Raw genomic sequence first — 25,972 nt, 5'->3', positions numbered from 1 at the left:
TAACAATTCTATCTATTTCAATTAAAAAATTTAAAATATATTCATTTCGTATAGCATATAGCAGCAAAATTTAAAAATAACTAGTTTATAGTTTCATAAAGATTAAATTTAATTGGAAGCTTGCTCATATAAATGAGATGACTACAAAGGTCTGCAATTCCATGCTGGCCCATACTGTTACCAATAGCAAAGAATAGCTCATATTTGGTTTTTGTTTGGAGTATTCTTTTTCTTTCTAACAAGATTACCAAGACAGGCAGTTTTGAATTGAGGTTAACATAAATCATTTCTGTTTGGACCACAATCCTGATTAGGTAGCATCTGTGGCAAGGAATAGATCAGATTACTTTTCTTAGAAGACAGCTATACAAGCAAGTAATGACAAACCACACTTCAGGCATTATATCTCCTTGGTAATTGCCCATCTGCCTTCTCTTACTCCACGGTAAATCTGAGGAGGGTGGTAAGCTTTGTGTAACAGCATCTCTTCAACAAAAGCCCCAGACTCCTTAACTACTTGTTCATGTTGCTGTCAACTTCATCCATTGCTTGTTGTATGTATCTGGTGACACCCCCCAGTGCTATAAATTTAGTATCACCTATGAAATATCATGGAGCTGTTTTTTTTTTCACATTTCTTCCACATTTATGTGTTTGTCTGAAAGTTCATCACACCTAGAATGGCCCAGGCTTTGCATATGACACCACTGGTTTTCACTGGCACTACAGCATACCTGTAATTTAGGGGTCTGTGTGCACGAGGGCATTTCAACGTGTACATACTGGGAGCAACTGAATGTGCTCGGTGTGCAAGACCAGATTTTGTGTAACTGACCCTTTGCATTTCCACAGTGTAAGAGAATGAAGAGAATTTAAAAAGAATGTAAGGGGTATCTGCATGTACTGGTGCGTCTGCCCTTCTTTTGCCTGTCTGTGTGACACTGTAGAGCTCCTGGCTCCCCATGAACCTTACCTTGGAGTTAGTGCCAGAAGGCATGCTGACCATGCATGAATTAGAAAGGAGGAAATCTATGTTTGAACTGCACCTTCAGCTACTCTCTGTGTGGATAAGACTTATTAAATTCAGAAGAATTAGTTCTATGCTGTAGGGCAGGATCGCACAATTGGTGGTCTGTATTTCTTAAAAATGTGTATTATCTTACTGCAAGCTCTTCAGTTTGCTGTAAAGCCTTAGGAAATCTGCACAGAAGGAGGCGTGTCTGCATGTGCAGATCAAGAGAACTGTATCTGATAAAAAAGAGTGCAAAGGCAGGATTGTGAAGAAGGTTATACAGCAGCCGTTCTTACTGAGTTCTAAATGACAGCACTTTAAAAACTCTTACTGAGGGCACGTGAGGTGGTTCCTGCTCTGACTGCATCTAGGTACAGGCGCTCTTCTGATCCTGCCCACCTTTACCTCTTCCTGTGATGTGTTTCAGTGATCACCCTCTCCTCTTTTAGTAAGCTAACAAAGGTGATACGTCACGTTCCACACAACAATACAGAATCAGATAGTAATTTTAAGGTATTTGTTCTTGTGTTAAAAAAATCTTGTAATAGCTGTCCAATCTAGCACTACATAAAACTTACACGCTGATAATTTTTTCAGCAGACTGCATCAATTGTCAGTAACCTTAATGCAGTCCCTTCCAAGTCATGCCAAGAGAGCTATCTAATTTTCTACTTTATTTGAATTCTACTTATAAATGCATGAGCATGCAAAGAGAAAAAAGAGAGAGAGAAGGGAAAGGCTGATAAAATACAGAATAAATTAAACATCAGGGCTTTAATCTCTAGGCAATTTTATTTCCTAATCAAAAAATATTGTACATCAATTTTTAAGTATGCTTTTTGTCTGATTGACAAATACTGTGCACATTTCTATAATGAGCAGTACATTTGTGGAAAGGTAATGTAATCTTTGTGTTTGTACCATATAGTTAAGATTCTTTTTTAAGAATGGAGAATAATTTTTCCCTCAAGGTAAATTGCTTTCAAGTGGAATAAAATCTTCCCAGGTTAACTTTATATATTTCAGAGCTTTCAAGATTAGTATGATACTTATCTTCACTTCTGCATCACTGCCAGGAAGCTTTAGAAAGCAGGTCTAGCTTCTAATCAAGAGGGAACAATACACTAATCCGAGTTTTGTGGGCCTATGCTTGCTTTTCTCTGCTTCCTCTGAAATTCCAGCAAGGCTACGGGATGATGTGGGATTAAGAAAATTTTCCTTCCCCACAGAAATCACATGATCCCAAGGATGGAAAAGTATTCCTCCAAATGGCATCAGCCTTCTGGAACTAGAACCTCATAACTGGTTCCTATTACCTTATTTCATTGCAAATCTGTAGTCCAACACAGTGCTAACACCTGCCCTGGTATACCCCCACACTGGAGCGGACTAGATTTTTCCTTCCTAGCTAGTATTTTAGGCTTCCCTGAATTCTATCTTACCAATATCACGACATTATTCCAGTTTACTTGAGTTATTTTGAATTTGAAATCTGTTCATCAATTTGCATGTGTCCCTCCTAAATCAACCAGGAAAGACACGAACTGTCTCATCATGGCTTCTTATATAGGTCTGGCTTCCCCGAGACAGTCAGTATACATGATGTGGAGAACTGGACTCCCGGGAGACACAGAATTTAAGGTCGTCTCATTCACCAGTCCCAGGTTTTACTCACCTATGCGTACTGGTGAAAAAGAACAGGCCTCACCAAAAGAGGGAGAGAAAGAAGGAACGTAATAGGAATATTAATAATATGCAGTGATCCTAGAAGATTTTATGACTTCCATCACTGGACCAAGTATCCTCAATGCACTCCCCGACTAGACAGTGAATAGCATCCCCCTCTACTATAGAGATGCTGAGGCAGAAAAATCTGGGGGAGATACTAGCAGGTTGCAAGTCTTTTCATAACAGCAGCTTTTAGTTCACCCAGTCTATGACAGTTTTGGTGAACCTGGGACTTCCATTCAAAAAAATTTGGGAATTTGGTTGCAGTTATAATATCCAGAGCACTTAAGTAAAGGACAGTGGTGAAAAATACAGGGTTCGATTATGAGGGCAACTGTCAGCAGTGACTAGAAGGTGGCAGTGGCTCCTCCGTGAATCCAGAGCTTCTCTATTTTGCACATGAAATTCTCTATTAGCATTAAAATGGACTAGTAACCCACAGTTTGCATCTAAAATGTAACCTAAGTAGCCCCCACACCCACGTCAAGAAGTTCAAGATAAAAGTGCACTGTCCACTGTACAATGACACAATTTGCAAGACCAAGTCTTTGCCTCTGAGGAACCCTCACCATAGTGGGCACTTGCATCCAACTGCCTGCCTCTGCCTCCTTCTCTCTTCTGGAAGGGCAGTGAATGCTGTGATGCATTCTAGTCAGGGATCTATATAATCCACATGCACACACCTGGGGTTAAACCCCCCCAAATAATTGTTAAAAGCAACTCATATAATCTCCATCACTTGTAGGGTAAAATAAATACCTTTAATGGTGAGTTTTTGGCTTCAGGGAATTCCCTTTCATCAAGCCTCACCCAGCGTTGCAGAAACTGTTGAACCATTGGGTTTTCACTATTAACAATCTGAAATCCAGTAACATTGGCACCTCCATGCATTACTCTCTCCAGAACAATGTCTGTGAAACCCTGGGAGGACACAAGTAGAAAACAGGAATCATTGCCATCCAAAGTCCCTTTTCTTGGGCTCAGTTTTACCTGCTGCAAGTGTAGCACAAAAGAAACAGATTAATTTCCCTCTTGTTAGCTGAAAATATTCTACCAAGGAGACAATTACTATCACAATTGGGATTGTGATAGCAGCATCAGATAGAATTTAAAATGTCTTCTTGTTCAGACCTTTGTGATAGAAAACTGCCCTGTTGTGTTGTGGCAATGTGGTACGTAATATTTACTGGTCAGAAAGAAAACAGCGGTGAAGCTTGAAGTACTATTTCCTCTTTTCTCCTCATCATGACGAAAATGGGTCAAAGACCTCAATCCCACTTGTACAGCAAAGTGCGTACAAAGGTTCAGTGCTGGGAGCAGAAAACCACTTAACACCCATATTGTTCTGTGGAAGCAAAGAGTACACCTCTTGCTAGGCAGTTCTCTGTCACAGCATTGCTTAACATTTCACTTGCAAACAGAACGGTATGATTCTCTCCCACTCTGTTGTTATTTATACCTGAGGCAGTAAATTGGTGTCTTTTTGATTAGTATGACTTGATTGCAGCCATGTTTATCTGAATGTCAATGGTTACACATGCTAAAAGATAACCCAGAATAAGAACCCCTGTATTTCTATGCACATGATAATCAGCAAGATCATAACTGGTTGTTATAATGCAAAATGACACATCCTAAAGTCATACAGTACTTATACCAATAAGGGTATTTTGAAATTTGTCTTTTCTGCTTTAATCACTCCAAAACATGGATACAGAGAATATTCTACTAAGTGGGATTGCTAATTTGAAAGCCTGAGTTTTGGAAAAACATTTTTCCACTCACAGTAGATACAGAACCCCAAAATTAGTCTTGCTGCAGGATCAATTATAATATAACATTTTTTCTAAGGAACTCTGGCAGATGGTGCTTCAGAGGCATCATAAACATCCCTGAAAGTCAATTTTAGAACCCAGAAGAAGCTCAGATAAAAATGTACTGTCTTGTCCTGGTAGGTCAACACATATACAGGTACCACTCTACACTCTGAAATACAAAAGAACAGCTAAACAGGCTGGCTGGTTTACTTAATGAAATTGTTCTAATTTGCCGTTTTTCATCACTTGTTTTATACACAAATATGCTACAATTATTTTTCCTGGAGTGCTTAAATTTCAAATATGTTACATAGAAGACTACAGTTATTAAGTGTCTTATTTATGAGGATACAAATTAGTGGAAAACATATAATTAAATTATTAATTCAAAATTAGTAATGAGCTTCTTAGACAAAAGAAAGACCATAATTGAGTACAAATGACTATAACATACCAGTTCTAGTATTTACTGAAATAATTTCTCAAAATCCAAGAACCCATCCATGCATTTCCTCTTTTGCTGATTAAAGTTGCCACAATCTGAACAGAATATATTACCCTCTAAACCTTAGGTATACGTGGAATGAAGAAAATTTCTTACCAGGTTAGCTAACATGTAGTGATAGCCTCTAGAATGCTTGCCAAGGATTACAACCTGCATAAAGAAAAAAAATTATGTATTATTCAGTTGGGAAAACACCAGAGAATGAACATTTTGATACCCCTCTATGCCCAATCCATGGGCAACTTGAGTATTACAGACCCGTGGCTTTATAGACATGATGCAGTCATTTATGTTTTTGAAACACATGGGCAGAGCACAAAGAAGAGTGACTCAAAGGCCGAGAAAACTCTGCTTGCAGAGATGACCCTACCTGGCAAACTCACCCTTGTGATCATTATCTCCCCTGCTGACCAGGTTAATTTTAGTTATGAGTTTAAGTATTTCTGTTCTGAAACGAGGTAAAATTGTAACTGTTTACTTTATTCCTTGGTTGTGGAGTGCATAAGAAGCGGGTGACAGAGCCCTGCCACTCTGTTTATTAAACTGTACCAGCACATTGGAGCTCAGTGGGCTCCAAGTTGTTCACGAGGTCTCCTGCCATGAGTACCCTGGCCAAGCCTTGCCATATACGAATGCTTAAATTCCTGAAGCTATAAGCAGTGACCTTCATTGTCTTTTGGCAGCTTTCAAAAGGCCTGAAAACTTGTTGTTTCCACTGCATCTAAACAGACACATCTGACCTTACACATTTCGCCAAAATTTATACTAAATGTGATGTTGCACATTCTACTAAACCAACATCTCCTGCCCTTCTTGATGCCACTTGGGCATCCTTCTGTACAAATGGAATCATTAAATGGAATCACTAAGAGACAAAAAAACCAGCAGGATGAACTGAGCAGCTGGATTCTGTAAGGATAACGGGGAGGAGTGGAGGCAGCACTGCCTGGCAAGCCTGAATTCTGCCATCTTGTGTGCTCATCCCCACTCCAGTAATATTCCACTTTCACAGAAAAGAGGGAAAAACACAATTCCCATGTCTATGCAGCTGGCTGCCAGCTCACCAGCAATACCCCCCTGTCCAAGACTGCGTCACTTCATTTAGCACTATTCCCTTGCCTTCAGATTATAATCTGAGTAACAGCCATCTAGTCCCACAGCCATCAAGTGGAACAATGTCCAGCAGTAAGAATTTAATTAATACTTGTGGTGATTACGTGTCTGTGTCAGGACAGAATCAAACTTACCCAGACTTGCTGGGTTAAACTAATAAAAGTTAAAAATAGCAAACGTAAGGCTGGCGATACACCATAGGTGTATCACTGACTATACCCTATGAGCAGCTCAAGTGAACAGATGACGCTTTTTTGATGGAGAACCATCTGAAAATCTATACATGCCATACTAACGTACTTCTCCATGGTCACAGATAAACACTCCAAATGCCATACTCTAGAAGACATCTCTTCAACATGACCACTTACGTCTTTGCTAAAAACAGATGACATTTGAGTCATTGACTTTAGATATACTGCTGAGACTGTTAAAGTTCTTGATTAAATTATTAAGTTCCCAATTGCCTCTTTGGGTTGTCTTGTACTTAATAGATGCCATTTCTTTTAAATTTACATTTAATTCTGTAGGAATCTACATACTTCCAGCAGTCTGAAAATAAATTGCTATTCGGGTCCTCTTGAGAACTGTATGTACACTCTGTTGGTAGAAAGCATCTGCTTTCCTACACTCAGATTTGTTTTCTACGAAAATGTGCAGGCTTCCTTCAGATCATCTGGTGTGCATGCTATTTGCATACTGAATTCGCTGTATGTTTTAATTTCACCTTAAAGGCAACGATTTACTTTTAAAAGGTTAGAAACAACTTATTTAACAACAATACTCTTTGTTGTTTTAACCTTAATAACGAATAAGAAAGCTTTTACATTTCTATCCAGAAATGTGTTTATTGAAGAGAAAAATACCACAACAGATGAAGTTGCAGGCTTTAAGAAAAACATACATGGAGCTGCTACAGGCATCAGGAGCAATACTGCAAATAGGAAATGTAGGATTCATTAGCATAGATCAGACTCAACTTCCATCTCATCTGTTGTCATGTGTCCAAAATGACCAGAATAATTCTGTTTAGTCCCTTAGAGAGATCCAACACACTACAGTCAAGACTTAATTAATAAAGTACCTTTCAGAAGTGGCCTGCCAGTATATCTACCCACATGATCAACCATGTTAGTTCATAAATATTTAACTGGATCTTAACAATGTTTTCAAAATACACTACACAGGCCATCCTCTATCTTAACAAGCACAACTCTCCTCCTCCCTCTCTCCCTTTCCACCCTCTACCAACTGTCCAGCATCTTGAATGGAGCTGCCAGATTAGCAAATCCAGCAGAAACAATCACAGACATCAGTGTTACTCCTAGGGCAGCAAAGGGATGGATAAAGCTTTTTTTATGAAGAAAGAAAACAGGAGTATAACAAATAAATCTCATCAACTGCTTATATATTGTGAAGCTTATATAGAAAGTGGGATATTGAATAGTGGTGCTGAATAGAAAGCCAGGATTACAGGACAAGGATTTCACAGAGCTACATGTCTTTGGTAAGTTTCACTTCCGAGACTTAATATTGCTTTCACCTTGACTGAAAGAAAAGCTTATAAGATTTTATACTGAACAAAGGAAGAGAGAAAAAATGGCTGGAAACTATCATGAATAATTCAGACTTCTGATCCTACATAATTCTTGCCTTGTAGATAAAAAGATCATAATGTCAGGTTTGATACAGAATCAAATAAAGTTTGTATTTTTAATTAACTCTTTGGATATTTCCAATTAATTAAGAGAAAATCGAGAGGGAACATAATTTAAATGTATCTGGTTTTAAAATGAAAGTCAAATCTGCTGGCCAGCACCAGGTTTACAGGAAGTACAGACCTATATGCCAGGTCTGAGAAATTAAGTCAGCATTGCCAATTTTAGTTTTTCATTTGCCTGGAGAAGTTATTTTCTGACTGAAAGCATAAAGACAACTCGGTTTCCACTGCATCAATCATCATGATAATAAATCGGCAACTACAATTTTTTGCCTTAGCTGTTACATTTTTCTTACAATTTTAGAACAAAGCATTATAGAAATTAACTGGCTAATATTAAATTGGTATGGAGCATCATGATATTTCTAAAGCAATAATGATGATTCTCTCATGATGTAGTTCAAAGTCTACAGAATACCTAAGAGGAAGGACAGTGAACAAGAAGCAAAATAACTTCAATACTAACCTCACAATTACTATTACCATCTGACTTATTCCCTACTCAAATTACAACCACAACTACTTCCTGGTCTAGAACATGGATCTGTTTTTTTGTCCGTGAAAATTAAACACTGGAGTTAAGGGAACATTATGAGGAGACAGGTTAACTTAGATGAAAGTCAAGGCAGGGAAACCATTTTAAACAGTAGTGATGGAGACAGATCCGGAGGTTTCACTGGAACGTTTCTCCAAGGACTTGACGATGAACTAGAATGGTAAGAACAGAATGTGTAGGTGAACAGTAGTAACAGACCAGAGGCAAGGAAAGAATGACAAGACTCTGTGGGCTCAAAAGAAATCAAGTGATGGAAGAATAGTGCAAGTTTGATAGGTGGGACTGAGCAGTCATATTTTGTCTTTTAAAAATACCAATGGCTTGTCTCTGATTCATAAGAGGGAAAGATAATTCTTTTATGGATGGAGGAAATCACAGAACAGATGAGGTCGGCAGAGGCCTCTAGAGATTGTCTATTCCAACCCCCTAGCTCAAAGCAGAGGCAGTAAGAGCAGGCTGCTCAGGACCGTGTCCAGTCAGGTTTTGAACAGAGATTCCACAAGCTCGTTAGGCAGCCTGTTTCAGTGTCTGACCACCCTCACAGTAAAGATTATTTTTCTTATGCATTTCCTGCATTTCAGCTTGTGCCCTTGCCTCTCGTCTTGTTGCTGGGCACTACTGAGACTCTGAAACTCAGTGAGACTCTCCAAGAAGAGTCTGGCTCCCATCTTCTTCATTCCTTCCCACCAGGTATTTGCAGAGAGTATGAATATCTCCCCTGAGCTTTCTCCTCTCCAGGCTACGCATTCCAAGTTCTCTCAGACTTTGCTTGTATGTCAGATGCTCCAGTCCCTTAATCATCATAGGGGCACTTCACTGGACTTGCTCCAGGATGTCCACTTCTCTCCTATACTGGTGAGCCCAGAACTGTAAATGGCACTTCAGATGCGGCCTCAGCAGTGCTGAGTAGAGGGGAAGGCTCACTTCTATTGACCTGCTGACCACGATAATCCTATGCAGCCCAGGATGCAGCTGGTCTTTGCTGTGAGAGTGCAGTGCTAGCTTGTGCTCAACTTGTCTGCCAGGACCCCAAGATCCTTCTCTGCAGAGCGGCTTTCCAGCCAGGAAGCTTCTACCCAGTTTGTACTGGTGCATGGGGTTATTCTTCCCCAGGTGCAGGGCTTTGCATTTCCCTTTGTTGAACTTCATGAAGTTCCCCTGTGTCCACTTCATCAGCCTGTCAAAGCATGACTGCACAACCACCTGGTGTATCAAACACTCCTCCTAATTTGGTATCATCTGCAAACTTGCTGAGAGTGCACTCCATCCCATAACCTTCAGATCATTAATACGGAGGTTGTACCCTTAGGGTACTCCAAATAGTAACTAGCCTCCAGCTGGCTTTTGTGTTGCTGATCACAACCGTCTAAGCCCGGCAGTTCAGTCACTTTTAAATCCACCTTACTGCCTCTGTGAGCTTTGATTTAAAGAGTCATTGAAAAATACAAGCTAAAAGGATATGCTTGCACTTTTGCCTAGAGAAGTAGATATCACAATTTTGGCAGCAGTGAAAAGAAAATTACCATGTCCAATTAATACCTGTTTGGAGCTCATCTTTCCTTCATTTGAATCCACTGCTATCTGGTCATTCTAGTCTGTTTTATCACAGTTATTTATCATACTTTATTTACAAATGAAAAAAGAAAAAAATCAGATCACAAAAGTACAGACTACCTATCCACAGCTCAACACCCTGATATTTTACGAGTCTATGAGATCTTTCCATAACATAAAATACTGATGCTGACAGGCAGTATTGCCACAAAGAAGGTCTAAAGATTTTTACTGTGCTTTTCATACCTGACAAGTGGCAGAAATATGCCACTTAAATGGAATGACAGGCAGAGATCTGACCTGCTGTAATGTGTCTTTCCATTTCAACCATAGCTGGGAACAATGAGGCAGCTTAACTATAGAACTCTTCTTTCCTGGGTTTTAAAAAGACAGCAAGAAAAATGAGATTTCCTATAAGCTCAGAGTAAAAAAGGATTTTGTTGTCTTTGTTGAGGTTATTCATGCATTAATTTTAGTTCCAATTTTGCAAAAAGCCCACACTTCAAGCATTTCTACTGATTTTTAAGTATACGTGTAAGTTTCTGAGGACAGGAGAGCTTAGCTACCTCCAGTTGAGCAGTAATGTGCCTTTATACCTTTCTATAGAAATACAATTATGACACCTTTGCCTTTAAAGCAGTGTGCAAATGCCAGAAGTGATGGCACAATTCTTTCTTTTCAGCAGCAAACAAATGAATCATATAAACGGACTCAGGTCTAAAAGAAATTCAACAGCATCGTCAGGATCAGCTATCAGTGTTGATTGCACTTTGTGGAAAAGCACTGGTATCAAGCACAAGCAACAACTGTCTGGCAAGCTTAAATTGTTGTGGAGCACACTGTCTTCTCTCCTGTGTACCAGGTCAGGTGTTTGCTAGTTTCCATCCCTACTGACAGCATTTCTGTTCTGAGGATGGAGTTACTTAAAGCTTATCTTAGATCTGAGCAAGTCCTACCTGATATTGGACTGAATGACTGAAAAGTTGTGCCCCGTGATGCAGCACCCTATTGGACCAGTGGCACTGTTGGTCTTCACGACACACTTAAGAAAGGACAGGAACAGCGTATCAGGGTGACAATCTCATTAGTTGAATAAAAGCTGAAGTCAAGGCCCCAAAAGTTCGTCAGTATGTTAGCAAGGATGTTTAGCTTACCTTGAGTGGCATCTGCAATGTACTGCATCTCACCTCTGTTTCTACCACTCAGGAAAACGAGAAACTGAAGAAGCCCTTCCTCCACCTGGGAAACAAAGTCCTCTCCCTGGCCTCTCTCCCGCTCCTGTAGAGTCCTGGTGCAGTAGGGGAGCTGCCCACGGGGCTTGCAGCCACTGCACTTCAGTTCTCTGGGGTCAGTGCACTGCTGACCGCAGTGCAGTTACCTTCTACGGTGTTATTATATGTGCAAAGTTGCAACAGCATTTGACAGCCATACATAATCATTCCTCTCTGTTTACTTTGCACAGGTCACCCCTTGTCATGTAAATTTTCCAGGTCTGAGTAGGATAAATATGAGGAGAACAGGAAAAAAAAAGCTCTCCTGAAATGTGAACAGGATTTTCCTCATCTAACCAGATGCCACAGTAAATATAAGATCCTTTGTAACCTCAGTAGATCCATTTGACTGTAAGTTTGAAGAGCCCACTCCCGTTTTCCAATTTACACACACGCTCCTGCAGAAAGACTGAGTTCCCTTTGAGGAATATAAACGCTAGACAAGGCTCAATCTTCCTTCAGTAAATTTATAAAAAGTGGCTTTTTTGGTGTCATGACTGTGTCTCTTTCTATTACACCAACAAAACCAGTACCGATATATGAGGTTCCAAAGAAACATCAATCCTACAGTGGCAAAAGATACATCACAACTAGTGGTGGTCTGTCACAGCCAAGCAAGTGACACTTGTCTTGCCTTAATTTCACAGAAATAAAGCCATTTCTGCGTTCTGTAGAATCATCTTCCCGCCTACACAGGGTCAAAACCTCATGATTTTAACTATAGTGAAACCCAGGGAAGGTGATTTATTTCTTCACTTAGTATTAATGGGATGGGAATCTGGCCACCAGGGATTGTGATGCTGCAAAATATGCAGTAAACAATGATTTCATTTATATGAAGAATGAGTTCTATATTAATTTGACTTAAATATTAAAGGAAGAATGTATTAAATATTAAGCTAAAGATTCCACACAAGTATTATTTGTTGCAGATAGAAATAACTGCATATATAGTTGAGATTAATTCATTCACCATTTCAGAGGCTTCATGTCCTTTAGGGAATGTCACAAATCCATACACAGTCCCAATTGCTGGATTTTGTATTTTTGTGTAGTAAATACATTTGTGACTACACCTCATAACCAAAATTCTACTTTATAGCAGAGTATCAAGATCTTTTGCTAGGGCTTATAAAACATTCTTCAGACAGCTTGTGGCTCTTCTGCAATGTATCTCTCATGGGAGATAATCTCCTAGAGAAGCAGAATCTCCTAGAAGAAGGGGACAAAAATGCGCATGGTGGAAGCAGGGATCTGAGATGACTCTGAAACATTTTATTAAAGTTCCTCCCTCTTTGGCCCCATGCTTGTGCCCTTCTTTCCCTTGCCTCTCTCCTTGATGACAGTCACATCAAAAGTGAAATTTTACTTTTAGGCCACCTCCAGATAGATGATGGTTGTGCATGTTAGTCCTTGGAGGGTAATTAAATGCAACATCTGAAAGCTGTATTGTATTTCGTTCTCCCTCCACATGGCTAAACTTTCTTTTCCCATAACTAATCTGACATTTGCTGATTGAAGATTTTGTAGTGGAATATGCATTCAATTTGTGCATAAAAGGTTACATTAGAAATTACTTAGGAAAAAAATTACAAACTGCAACATAGGTTCTGAGGGCAAGATACTTTCTCGTCATTTCTTTCAGTGTGATGACAAAGTTTTCTGTGAATTTTCTGTGCCCTGAAACAATTTTCCTAAATTCATTTTCCTTGGTGTGACTTAGTAATATTTTCAGATTAAGTAATCTGATGGCACACATTATTAAAGGATGTATTCTATTGCAAACCATCAGGCCCTGGAGGACACTGAGATGAAGAGTTTTATGATCCCTGCTAACTGACATTCATAATCACAATTATTTACTCTTTAAGCTGAGCAAAATTCATTAAATAAACTTTTCCTTATATCAAAATCTTTTCTTTGTTCAGACAGATGAAAGAAGTGTTATATCTCTCAGGATTGCATCTCTCTTTACATGTCCTTCAATACAGAGACCTTCACATCAAAATCAATCAAAACTTAAGCTACCCTACATCACTTGAAGCTATTTCACAAAAAATAAGATCAGATTATGGGGGGCTGTTACAATCGCAACAAAAATTCTTCACAGCGTATGAAATGGATACTCAAAATTGCCAAGATCTTTGTCCCTCATTTTGCCAAGATATTCTCAAGAGAAGACACTCGTTCCCAGAGATCTTCCTTGAAAAGATGCGTTGTAGAAATTTTTCATTAATGAATTCTTTAGCTTCTTGAGTGAGACTAATAAAGCAAAAGTTGTGTTCTTGTCATGGTTTAAACCCATATGGCAACTAAGCTCTACACATCTGCTTGCTCCCTCCCTTCTGGTGGGATGAGGGAAAGAATCAGAAGGGTAAAAGCGAGAAAACTTGTGGGTTGAGATAAAGACAATTAATACGTAAATAGATAATTTGTTAATAGTAAAACAAAAGCCGTGCACAACCAAAGCAGAACAAGCAATTCATAGAATCACAGAATAGAATCACAGAATCATTCAGGTTGGAAAAGACCCTTGGGATCGCTGAGTCCAACCATCAGCGTTCTCCCCTACAACATATCCCCCAACATCTCATCTAAACGATCCTTAAACACATCCAGGGATGGTGACTCCACCACCTCTCTGCGCAGTCTATTCCACTGTCCAACCACTCCTTCTGTGAAAATTTTTTTCCTAATGTCCAGTCTAAACATCCGCTGTTGGAGTTTAAAGCTGTTCCCTCTTGTTTGGTCACTAATCACCCGTGAGAAGAGACCAGCACCAACCTCGCTACAATGTCCTTTCAGGGAACAGTAGAGAGTGATGAGGTCTCCCCTCAGCCTTCTCCTCCTCAAACCGAACAGTCCCAGTTCCCTCAATCTCTCCTCAAAGGATGTGTTCTTCAGACCCTTCACCATCTTCGTTGCCCTCCTCTGCACTTGCTCCAGCACTTCGAGATCTCTCTCGTATTGAGGTGCCCAAAACTGGACACAATACTCCAGGTGTGGCCTTACCAGTACAGAGTACAGGGGTAATTACAGGGTAATCACCTCCCTCCTTCTGCAGGTCACACTATTTCTAATACAAGCCAGGCTGCCGTTGGTTTTCTTGGCCAACTGGGCACACTGCCGGCTCATGTTCACTTGCTTGTCAGTTAGAACCCCCAGACCCTTCCTTCTCTCCCACACAGCTCTCCAGCCACTCCTCCTCAAGCCTGTAGCCTTGCATGGGGTTGTTGTGGCCCAAGTGCAGGACCTGGCACTTGGCCTTGTTGAAACTCATCCTGTTAACGCTGGCCACTGATCCAACCTATACAAGTCTCTCTGTAGAGCCTCCCTCTTAACTTCGTGTCATCTGCGAATTTACTGATAATACACTCTACGTCCTTACCAAGATCATCAATAAAGATGTTGAACAGAAATGGTCCCAACACCGAGCCCTGAGAAATTAGGTAAACTGAGGCACACAGTTTTCATCGTAACATACATAAATTTCCCATTTTCTCCATACGTCCCATCAGCATGTCAGAGTAAAATCCCAGTATTGTTCCCTGGTATTGAATAAGAGTCCTTGGAAACAGAATTCTGCTTATATAAACCATTACTGCATGTCAGGATCACTTCAAACTATTATTTGGATATAACCCAGAAGTGTCGCAGTAATTCAGTCCCAATGCTCACATGAGAATCTTTTGGAAGGGATTTTGTACTGCAGAGCACTGCCTTCAAGCAGACCAAAAAATAATGAATAATAATAATAATTCTCTTTTTTTTTTCTGTTTTGAGCATTTTTTTTCCTTTCTAATGCCCTATGAAATTAAGAAAAATAATAAATCAGTGCAACCTCCTCTAGGAAAAACAAGGTTACTTTTGCTTGTATTTTTTTATTATAAATTGAATTTTACTGTGACTAGAATTGCATTCAGTTTGGTCTTTTCACTGCTTTGAAGGAGTTTGAAAGGTTTACTCTGCTTCACTCTAAACAGCACTCTGCAATATTCCCCATATAACTTGGTGCATAAACCATGAACTAAGATTACGAAGAGTTAATTTATTTTTACTAGACTTAGTTTATGCAGCAGGGGAGGCTGTTTTACTCATATGAGGTAATAAAGTTACAGCAATATTTTTCTCTTCTGATTCGTTACATGCATTCTCCCAGGACAGAAGATACTCAGGGTACTTTTAAAGGTCTATTTATATTGTCGATAATCTTATTCATCACATGCCTTGGAAGAATGAGCTTCCAGTAGTACATACACCATTATACCTATATATGCACACCCGTGGTGTGACATTAACAAATTTAATTTAGTAACATGAGCTTTTTTTAAGCTTGGGAACCCTAACTTCCTCTAAAATTGTTATGCTGTTTTCCATGTTACTGGTTGAATACTCTGGGATGATTTTGTATTTGAGGTTTAGCAGATGACTTATCAGGCCTGATTCTTTATAAATTTAGCCCAGGCTGCCCTTGGTCTCTTTAATCTGCTCCACAGAGGCCAGTGGCATTTTGCTGGTATGAAGGTGGGATGAGACAGGAATCATGTATGAATGCATTATTACAAGCAGTGAGTGATTTGCACTGGGATGGTACTTTGCCATATTACGGCCTGATCCAAACCCATCTGTAGCCCACAGCGAGTGCACCATAGCTCTGGATCACACCTAGGTACCTCCTGTTGAGGGACTTCCCCCTGCAAGGCTGCAGCTATCTGTTGCTAGTGTCATATACTTCACCCCCAGCATGTGGGCTAAAAAAGCACAGTGAGGTGTTCCCACTCTGGGTATCCTGCTATTTGAACAGTGCCTTATGAAATGCACTTGGGAACATCTTGGTGCATGAGGGGCCCTGAAAAGCACCAATGGTTCTCTTCTTCCCCCAGATATGTGATTCATATCCCACCAAAACCATTAATCCTGGCTTAGTCAGCTGTGAAAAAAAAGACATACGCTCTTGTGCGGCTTTTCTCTTACTGAGTTAGGACTTCTTCCCTTTGTAAATGAACTTATGAGACACCAGAACTATCACGCTGTCTCTGGTGATGTACAACGCCTGTTTGCACAGTGGTATTGTGCTATTACTATTCATTTTGATAGTGTGTTTCCTTCCTCTCCCTGCAGTTGGTTCATCTGAATTGTCGCCAAGATGGTTGCCTTGGAAACTAATTAAGGAAAGCCTTTGGTTAGAAGCAGAGTTTCAAGCATTAAACTATTTGAGAGACAGATGCAGAAATTAAGGTAATGTCTGCTAAGATGAAAGGGTTTATCCTTTATATTGAGAAGAAAGAACCACATTAAATGCTAGGACTTTAACAAAGCAACTTCTCTACAACACTGACTTCTAAAACCTGGAAGAGATGTGTGAGTGAGGGATTGTAAAATCAGCCAGGGGCTTGGAAGAAGTGACAAAGATCCCAGAGCTATTAGGGATGGGGAAATGGACAAATACAGTGGGACAAAAAACTCAGGAGATCTCATGGTGAGCAAATTCTAGCCAACTCTCCCTTTCCCTCTGTATCTTTAAAATACTTCTTGTGAATGTTGTTTTCGAAAAATACCAGTACAGCTAATGAAAGACCAAATCCTCTCTCCACAGTCCAGGTAGGGCACGAGAAGCATCAGTGTGTACATTTGCTTCCAAAGTACATCAAATACAGGAGTGAGAGGCTGCTGCAAATGGCCCTGAGGCTCAACTTTTCTACTGAGACTGTCAACAAGGGTAACAATTAGTGCCAGCTGCAGAAGCAGCTCATACAGTGTGGACACAGGCCAAATAATGAGTGGGACCCTCAGAGGGCTTTCTAATGGCAAACACACTTGCACAAACTCTGCGGACTGAAAAGCTGCAAAGAAAGGTGAACTATGCGGCAAATTGTGCTTTTACAGCTACCTATTAACTGAAGTTCAAAGCAAATACAATCTCTCCATGAGCACAATGGTATCAATTTAAATATTGTCTCCAGGATAATGGTTGACTCTATACTTGCAACAGTTTAACTGAGAAAACATTTTGGTTCTTTGTACATTTAATGGCAATCCAGAGGTTGCCATACAAATATGCCTGTAACTGCATAAAAATGTACTACAAATGTTGTGGTAAAAATATGCAAAATACCAAAAGCAGATGCACTGGTGTGTGCATTTATATCCCATGAATTATCATAAAACATAAAATGAGTAATTGCTGCTATCACAGACAAATAAAAACTCTAATGGTGACTTCAGGTTCATATGCCTCTGGCACAAGCAACCAGAGTTGCTTGGCAGTGGTCTTCTATATACAGCAGCTTGCACATTTATGGTGAGACATTTTGTATTAATTATTATTATTACTAATCAGATACCTTTAAAACTGTGCTTTAATGTCTTCTGAACACTTTTAAGCTTTGTGTGCCATTACCTCAGTCATTCTGCAGGATGACTAATACTTTGTTAAATTCCTGTCATTTGGAACCTGCCCTGCTTTATGAAGTCTGGATGACGGCTTTGGAGAGACATTACTATTTAGAAGCTAGAAATTCTCTCCTCGGGTATGACCGAAATGCACTATACATGGGGTAGATTAATCCAAGATGTTACTTCTCTCTGCTTTAGCAATCCATCTCTGACCCTTTATTAGTTTTACAGCTGATAGGAGCAGGCCCTTTAAGGCAGATACAGCTGTCGCTTTTGACATATGCCCATTTTTTACTTACTTTCTGCTAGCTACGGTCCTGAGGATGACTGACCTAAGTAATTCTCCTTTCCTCTCCACATGCCCGTATGGACCTGTGAGCTGCTGAAACTCACTGGATGTGAAGGAAAAGTGACCTTTCATTGTGCTTAAACCATGATTTCAACAACACTCACAGGCAACTAATGAAGAAATGTCCTAAATTTTAAGTTTATAGTTCATTGGAAACGTAAAAATGAACTGTACCAGTATCTGAGTGACATTACACAACACTGTACATATCAGATACTCAGCTGAACCCCTTCCCTCTGCTCTGTCCAGCTCCAGAGGATAAAATCAGGCTGCCCCCGCCGTGGCACGGAGCCCTGGTGAAGGCGGCAGGGGCACAGGGCTCTGGAGGCTGTGCTCCATGCAGCACAGCCCCTTTAGAGGACACAGCACCACTGGGCTTCAGAAGCAAAGCAGAAGCTGAAGCTACCCATAGCTCTGCTCCTCCTTCAAGCACACCACAGTGTTTATAGGCAGTTATTATATTTTTAATTGCTACAGAAAACACAGACAAACCCTCACCAGACTACCTATTTATAATGTAACACATAAACCAAGAAGCTTACATGAAAGCACTGTTGATTTGCTTCACTTACACTCTTCCTTCTTGGTTTTTTTAATGATTATTGATCAACCAAATACTGCAGTTTTGTATTTATACTTATGACACCCCAAATGTGAAAGCTGTTTCAGCACACTCCCCTGAGATCCGAACAGCTCTGCAGAGGGATGCAGCTGTGGCTTTACTGAAAACCTCCAGACCATTTTCCTAATATCAAAATTTCAGACCCAAAGGTCAAGTCCATAGTCAGTGCTTGCACCAGACAGAGTTCAGTCAATCAGATTACCATTGTTAATCCTAGGGATGCTTTACTTCAAGTCATCTTTGACAGTTTGACTGTTATTGTAAAATTTTGGGGACTTTAATATTTCTTCCGCTTTGTGAGATGTCTCCACTCAATACAAACATTGGCTTGAAACCTAACTTTTATGACTATGTTTGAAGATAGTGTCCTTTTGATAAAAGCATGCAGCCTCTGGAATAAACAGGTCTTTTGTAAAGTTTCACCATTATGATCCTGAATGGAGTTTCTTCCTCCTTATTTTCCCTCAGGAGATTTTCTTCTAAATGGACATAAAGCCACTCTAGTCTGAAATACAGCTTGTTATCTTGGGAATAAGAAAAACCTATTTCTTAACCCAAAAACATGTCTCTAAATACACGGTTGAACAGGCTAAAGCTTACTATTAGTTCTCAGAAGAAAATGTTCTTCTGTTTATGAGAACAAAATTTTATATCTATCTGTGAAGGAATATTTTAGCATCAAGGGACAAGAAGTGTGGGGAGCTTATGAATTTCACATGACGTAAGTGTTGCTATCTATGTGCTTGAGAGGCCACTAGATGATTAAATTGGATATAGTTTTGTTGTGCAAGGAGGGATATGGATCCACGTACTCAGTGGTTATAGAACTATAGGGTAAGTGAACAAACAGATGGTAACTTACAGAATGACTATTAATCTCTCTGCTTCCCCTTACTCTGCAGCTGAAGAGACAGGGCCAGAGGTGATTCCGGCAGGGTATCCACCTCTAGGACACAATATGGGGTCCATCACAAGATTCCATGGAAGGGGAATGAAACCAGATGTGCTGCAGAGTGAAACCTGGCACAAAACATGTTACCCAGGCAGAGCAGGAGCTGAGGTGTCCTCTTTTCCCTATCTTACATTTACATACCAGGGGGAGAGAGCTGGGAAAGATCCCTTCCTGAGTACCAGCCAGCCCTGAGAAGAGAAATACTTCATATGACAGGTTTCAGATCTTGGAAACATAGGGATATACAGATGTGCCAGATGTTAAAGCATATGAAATACTCAAGGTCACTGACTCACATATCTGTATGTTGCTGGAGGCAAGTACAGAATATTCCAGCAGAACTTGAAGTCTCTGAAGAAAAGCCTCAGATGCATAATTGTCTTTAGATAAGCCTATACTTTTGGAAGAGAGGTATACCCTGGTTTGACCTGGCTGAAAAAAATCATCAAAGGAAGAGAACTGCACACACTTACCAGCCTGATACAGGAGAACAGGTCACTCCTACTTAATCCAAGCACTAATACAAAGCCACTATATGCAGTTTCTGAAGCAGAGAACTGACAAGCTTGCCGAATGGCTTGGCCAAGAGCCCAAAAGTCTGATAGCAAACTCAGCATGTGTGTAGACTATTTAGTGGCTTACAGTCTGTTTATTTCTACTATGACACTGGTTCTTGAGTAAGTCCTGTTTAAGCTTCTGAAATCCAGGGTCATTGGCAAATGATGCCATTGTTCCTGGGAAAATGAAAAGGCATGTGCCACACATCCCCACAGTGACCACAGCAAACCCCATCTCTGGAGGGAGGCATCTCTCCCAGAAGATGATGGGAGGTCTGATCTTTGAAGATGTGCTCCTGAGGAGGCCAAAAAAAGGAGAGGGATGGAAAGGCAGCTGGGCTGAGGCAGCCTATGCCAGCCCTCTGTAGGACAGAGTTTGTTCATCAGTACTCTGCTGTAATAGGTATAGAGTCTTGGCTTCCCTTTGCTCTCACTGGGAAAAAGCTCTTCAGAGCCACCTGCAGCTGTGCAGTCAGCATGCTGTTAACATGCTCTCAGCTGAGCAGGCTTTCTAGACTCCGCACAAAGCACCGATTTGACTTTCTAAACTGCAATAAACCCCTAGATTTGAAATATGCAAATCCAGAGTTATCTTTCCCCTCAATAGTATGCTATCAGCAAACACAGTTGGCTAAAAAGAAGACAACTCACCACTTGCTTGAATAAACTGGTTAGCTGGATTAAATACCACACATATTTGTGAGGTTTTTTTTAACTCCTTTATGAGAAGATAATAAGGTAAGCAGAGGAAATGGAAGGAAAAACCTAAAACCAGTAATTGTTCAGCTATCATCCTGGGGTCCACCATTACTGACTTTCCCTGAAGAAACATAAGTCATCGCTTTTGAGTATCAGTTAACAAACCTCAGGAAATTGCTGCCAGAAGATATTTTTAGCACCAGCCTAGGATCAAGAATTCTTGGGCAACTCTTTGTCAAGTGAATGGTTCTGATAAAATAAATGGGACAATACTCATTAAAAATGCTGTATAACCGGACTCCTCTTGTTAGACTGCTAAAAAGACATGATTAGCATTAGAGTATTTATCTCAGCAGGTATGTTTAGTTTGCTTTACTATCTAGCTTGGTTTCCTAAACAGAAGGTTTTAAATCCATTTTTGATATTGCAAATTCAAACAATTTTGCTCATGAGTATCTTCAATGAAAATAAGTAGAAATAGCAATATTACAGCAATACAGTGAGTTATATGTCATAGTATTTATGTGTGAAAATGTCTGCAAGGATTTGGTTGCAAAATAATGCATAGTGTTCAACTGATTGGCTAAAACTGGTTGATATGGTCCTAAAATCCAACTCCACAAAAATTTTAAGATCTTTTAGGAAAAAATGAGATAATTTGGGTAAGTATTTAATGGAAATGTCACAATTTTGTGTAAATAAAGTTCAAAAGATGGACAGCGGGCATAATACAGAGAAAGAGTTATTTAACAGTACAGAGATGGGCTACATACAATACAACGATGACAACAAATAGGCAAAAAATTATGCAAAAGTGTGAGTACTCTACAGCGCACTGTAGAGTCCAGAGAAACCGGAGAGCCCAATAGCAAATCTTTAGTTACACAGATGCAAATCACATTGATAGAAAGCTGAATCAAACATTTAATAAAATTAAAACCTCACTAGATTTGAATTTAGAATGCTTGCAGAAGAAAAGAGTTCACCAGTTTTTTGCTATATGGTTTGCTTGGTATACATCTTTCATTTTAGGCACTGGAATGGTTTTATAATACTTTTTCTCTCACTTGCACGATATAAGAAAAAGGGAGAATTAAATGTTAATGGAGTTAGAAAGAGCAAACAAAAGGGCTGTTCCTCAGTTGAGAGTGGGCCCAAAGAGCTATTCAGGCTTGGCTCAGGAGTGCTGTCCTGCATCATTTTCAGAAGAGTGGGCGGTGGGTATGGTGTTCTGCATATTTTGCAAGAATGTGAGCAAATTAAAGAAAAAAAAAGCAAAAAAAAAAAAAAGCTTACACTTTGCTGTACGAATTTCCCTACAGAGACCACTCATCACATTGACTAAAAATTCAGTTTAAAATGCAATGCTATGTATTAGTATCACAACCATACAAGCTGCCAAGAGTTACAGACCAGCATTATGCTATGTTCGCCTGAGCACCTTTCCTTCCTGCTGCCCTCTGCAACCAGCAGCTGTGGGACCTGGCCGTGACTACAGTGATTCAGTCCCCACAGACTGGCCCTCAGGGATACACCTCAAGGCTTGACAGGAACTGAATATTTTAAGAAGGAACTCAATAAATAGAGTGTTTGCATTTCCCAGGGTTTATGGCAGTGAGGTCAGTTTCCTACTAGTTTACAACACAACATTTCTAAGAGATATGCTAATGCTTCATGAAATTTAAATGTTACTTTTGATCTATTCCATACTACAAACCCACAGTTAAATTTAGGAAGTGGCAATAATCAGAGACTTTTTCAGTCTTAATGTAGGTGAATTTCCACATGCATATGAATAAACAAGCAGCATGGATTTGGTTCCATACCAACACCAGGTTTGCAGCAGGGAACCGTCCTGCTTCTGCTCCCTGTGTTGTATATCTGTTAGCACACCCCTTCAAGAACACTGCACAGCACAGGCATTCTGCATAGCACCCTGGGACGGCCAGAGGGTATGTCCATTCCTCTAGGAACCCTGGGAAGGCCACGCAATAGAAAAACAGTCAACCCGAAAGTGTGTCTCCCTCAATGAAGGTGCTTAGACTCTATCACAATTCAAGCCATCAACTATCGGCAGAGGGAAGGGCTTTATGTACCAAAAAGTGCTAATGAGCCACTTGGACTACTAGCTGAATTCTTTATTAGCAGTATCTCCATGTGGGCATTCTTTAAGATGATTCAAAACTACTTCACTGGCTTTTTATTTCTTGTTTCATGTTCCACTTAACAAACTGCACCTGTCCTGCAATCCCTGGAAGTAGCCCTGATGCCAGTAACATTACTCTGGCAGCTGAGGTTTTAGGTTCTTAACCTACTTAAGAATAATTCATTATTAACATCTGGGAAAAAATATCACAGAGACATTTCCTGGTAGGTTACATGCAAGTGCTGCCACCAACTATGAGCATCACTGAAGCATTTTAATTTCACTAGGTAAACAGCCAATTGTTGGGACTCTCATCTCAGTGGATATTGAATTAATTTCTAGAAACAGACAGTTCTGGAAACATTAATGATGCCTGTCACAGAGACATCACAGTATCAGAAAAGCATATACCTGTTCCAAAATGGTGTTGATTCTGTCCACTTCACAGTCAATTAAGTATCTTTTTTCTTGCCGCCTGTCCATCTCCTCTATAATTCTTCTGAACTCTTGAACATCCTTTATGCTTCCTACAGATCTGGCTGTCACTTGCCAGTTGTTCTGTACTGCTGCTTCCATAATCGCTTGAAGAATGGAAAATCCTGTAGGGGGAAGAGACGACACAACCATTTAAAAACAGAACAAAAATAAAAACTATTTTCAATGTTTGACAAAGGGTTCACAAAAACTTGTATCATCTAAAGGGACACATACTAGCTAATGGCCTGCAAGTACTTCATTACTTGAGAAAGCAACAGTGCAGGGACCAGTTTCTTTCTTCAGCTACACCACCACCAAAGTCACTGACTTCAGCAGAATTGCTTGGCGGTATATTACTGTGAGGCATATCAGAATCTGTCCAATATATCATATTATGATCCTCTCGGGGATGTTTATGGTCGTGCTGGGGTCTGCGCCAGCTGAGTATAGGAGCCTGCAGCCATTACTCGGGCAAAAGTCCATCAGCTTGAAGAGCCGGACAGAAGGGGTAATTTGCCTGTGCAGACTGCAGCAATGGGTCATTAACTGGCAAAGATCCAAGCACTGCACAAGAATGCCAATTAAGTCATTGTACTGGTTATCAGAGCCACGAACCACAGGAGAATATTTTACTGATTCTCACTTTGATTTCAAAAAATGTTTTAAAATATGGAGTCTAGCAGCATTAACCACACTTTCAATGCTTTCATTAAGGTAATACCAACTCATTTAGCAGCCTCAACAGGAGAGAAGCAGCACAGAATGACCAAAGACTGCACAGCAGGAAATTATACAAGCAAACAGCATTTAATTTCTTGTGAACACCCGTGTCTCGGTGGCAGACAGAACTCAAGTCCCTAAGTGAAATGTGGTGGAACTGGGAACAGTAATCTCCTTCAAGTCATGCTATGTAGGAATCATCAGACATTGATTTGTATAGCTCTATCATAGTATGTAGCTGGGAATTTGGCAAATTACCGGTTTTGATTCAGGAAATTAAAATTTTTGCATAGTCCTAATTGTTTCAAATCTGGGTGGATGCCAAAGACAGAGGTCATCTACTTCAAGCACACACAGTGGTTTCCAGTAGATTTCCTTGTACAGAAGCATTTATATGGGCAGTGTTTTCATCCAGTTAAATAATTTGCAAAACTTTCAGTCCAATCATATAGTTATACTGTGCATTTCTTACCCACAGCAAGATCTGAGAGGCTCAGAATGTCTTCATACACACAAACACATAAACATACAGGATCAACAATCAATTTTGTGCTCTGTGATAACCCATCCCCTATGCTTCTGAAACTGAAAGGAGTTTGAGCTAGAGAGGAACAACGTGTTCACTGCTTCAAATTATACCAACCGCAATTCTGAACTCAGATATCATTGTCGCGGTATAGTGATAACAAAGAACTTGTGCTGCAGTCTGATCTTCTGTAGCCTGCTGTAAATCTGTAGTGGCTGTCTGAAGCCAGAGGAGCTGCATCATTACCTCATTACAGACGCAAACAAGGAAAGAGTGTGATTTTCTAGACTGCAGTTAGATTATTATAATTTACCATGTGACTTCCTTAAGTCTCACTCAAATGCCCTCACTTTCCTTGTGCAGCCTCCTTGATTCTTAATGCTTTTCTTTGTATGAATGCACTTTACTATCCCATGAAAGGTGGTGACAATTAATATGTACACTGGTTGGGAATTCTTTCTGGCATCTTCTTTCCCCCGAGACTATTGAAAGAGAGGCATTTACATATGTATAGTACAATGAACTCAGTCTTCCTTAACATCATATTTTACAAAAATGGCTGTGATGTCTGTGACAGCATTGTGATTCCATTACATGTAGGAGGAAGATCTAAGCCTAAGATATTTGGCTGGCTGCAAACGAGGCATTTTGATGTGGGAACATAAATACCACTAATGGGGATTTACAAATGCTTTGTGTACAATGATGTGCTTTTAAAAAAAATATGATTCCACTAAGTAATGAATATTTACAACTTTGTTTCATCATTCACATAATGTCTAGGTATGAACCTTGAGCTTGCTGTAAACAACAGAAAACAGTCCATAAGTTTATTTTTTTCACTCCAAATTGAATAAAGTGGTTCAACATATTATAAAAAAAAAAAAGACAAAAAAAAAAAGTCTGTAGCTCTACTTTTTGCTAATAACACATACAAAACTTATGAATTGTCTCAGGGGAAGAAGTGAAAATGAACATGCTGGAGAGCAGATGCCATTGGTCGACTGCCATGCACCCGGTTTAGTTAACACTGAGTCAGAGCTCGCTTTGTCAAACCTTGAGTATCTCAGAAGAAAGCTGGACAATTTCCTGATTTTGTGCAATTGCATGTTTGTGTGGGTGTGAGTGTGTGTGTTTTGCATGTGTCTCTACTAGTCAGTGGTTACCATTTCAAGAAAGAGAAGAGCAAGGTTACTTGGCAGCCTTTCTCCTATGCATGGAAATACAATTACAGTAATCTTAGTGTGAAAAA

General features: G+C 39.9%; 1 protein-coding gene across 5 annotated transcripts in view; it reads right to left on the bottom strand.

Moving 5' to 3' along the window:
* The window catches only part of GRIA3 (glutamate ionotropic receptor AMPA type subunit 3), a 157,149-nt gene that overhangs the window by 63,056 nt on the left and 68,121 nt on the right, over positions 1-25,972 (bottom strand). For all 5 annotated transcript variants that reach the window (XR_012634384.1, XM_074915504.1, XM_074915505.1 and 2 more), the window contains exons 4-6: positions 23,409-23,596; positions 5,159-5,212; positions 3,500-3,661 (exon numbers count right to left, since the gene is read on the bottom strand). Coding sequence is in view for 4 of the 5 variants with exons in the window: in XM_074915504.1 (XP_074771605.1) it covers positions 3,500-3,661; positions 5,159-5,212; positions 23,409-23,596 (404 nt within the window). In the remaining variant the exon portion in view is untranslated. The remainder of the gene's footprint in view (positions 1-3,499; positions 3,662-5,158; positions 5,213-23,408; positions 23,597-25,972) is intronic.

This window comes from Athene noctua, chromosome 11, assembly GCF_965140245.1.
Source record: "Athene noctua chromosome 11, bAthNoc1.hap1.1, whole genome shotgun sequence".
NCBI lineage: Eukaryota > Metazoa > Chordata > Aves > Strigiformes > Strigidae > Athene > Athene noctua.
The sequence above is the reverse complement of the archived record's forward strand: the minus strand, read 5'-3'. Positions and strand labels throughout refer to the sequence as shown.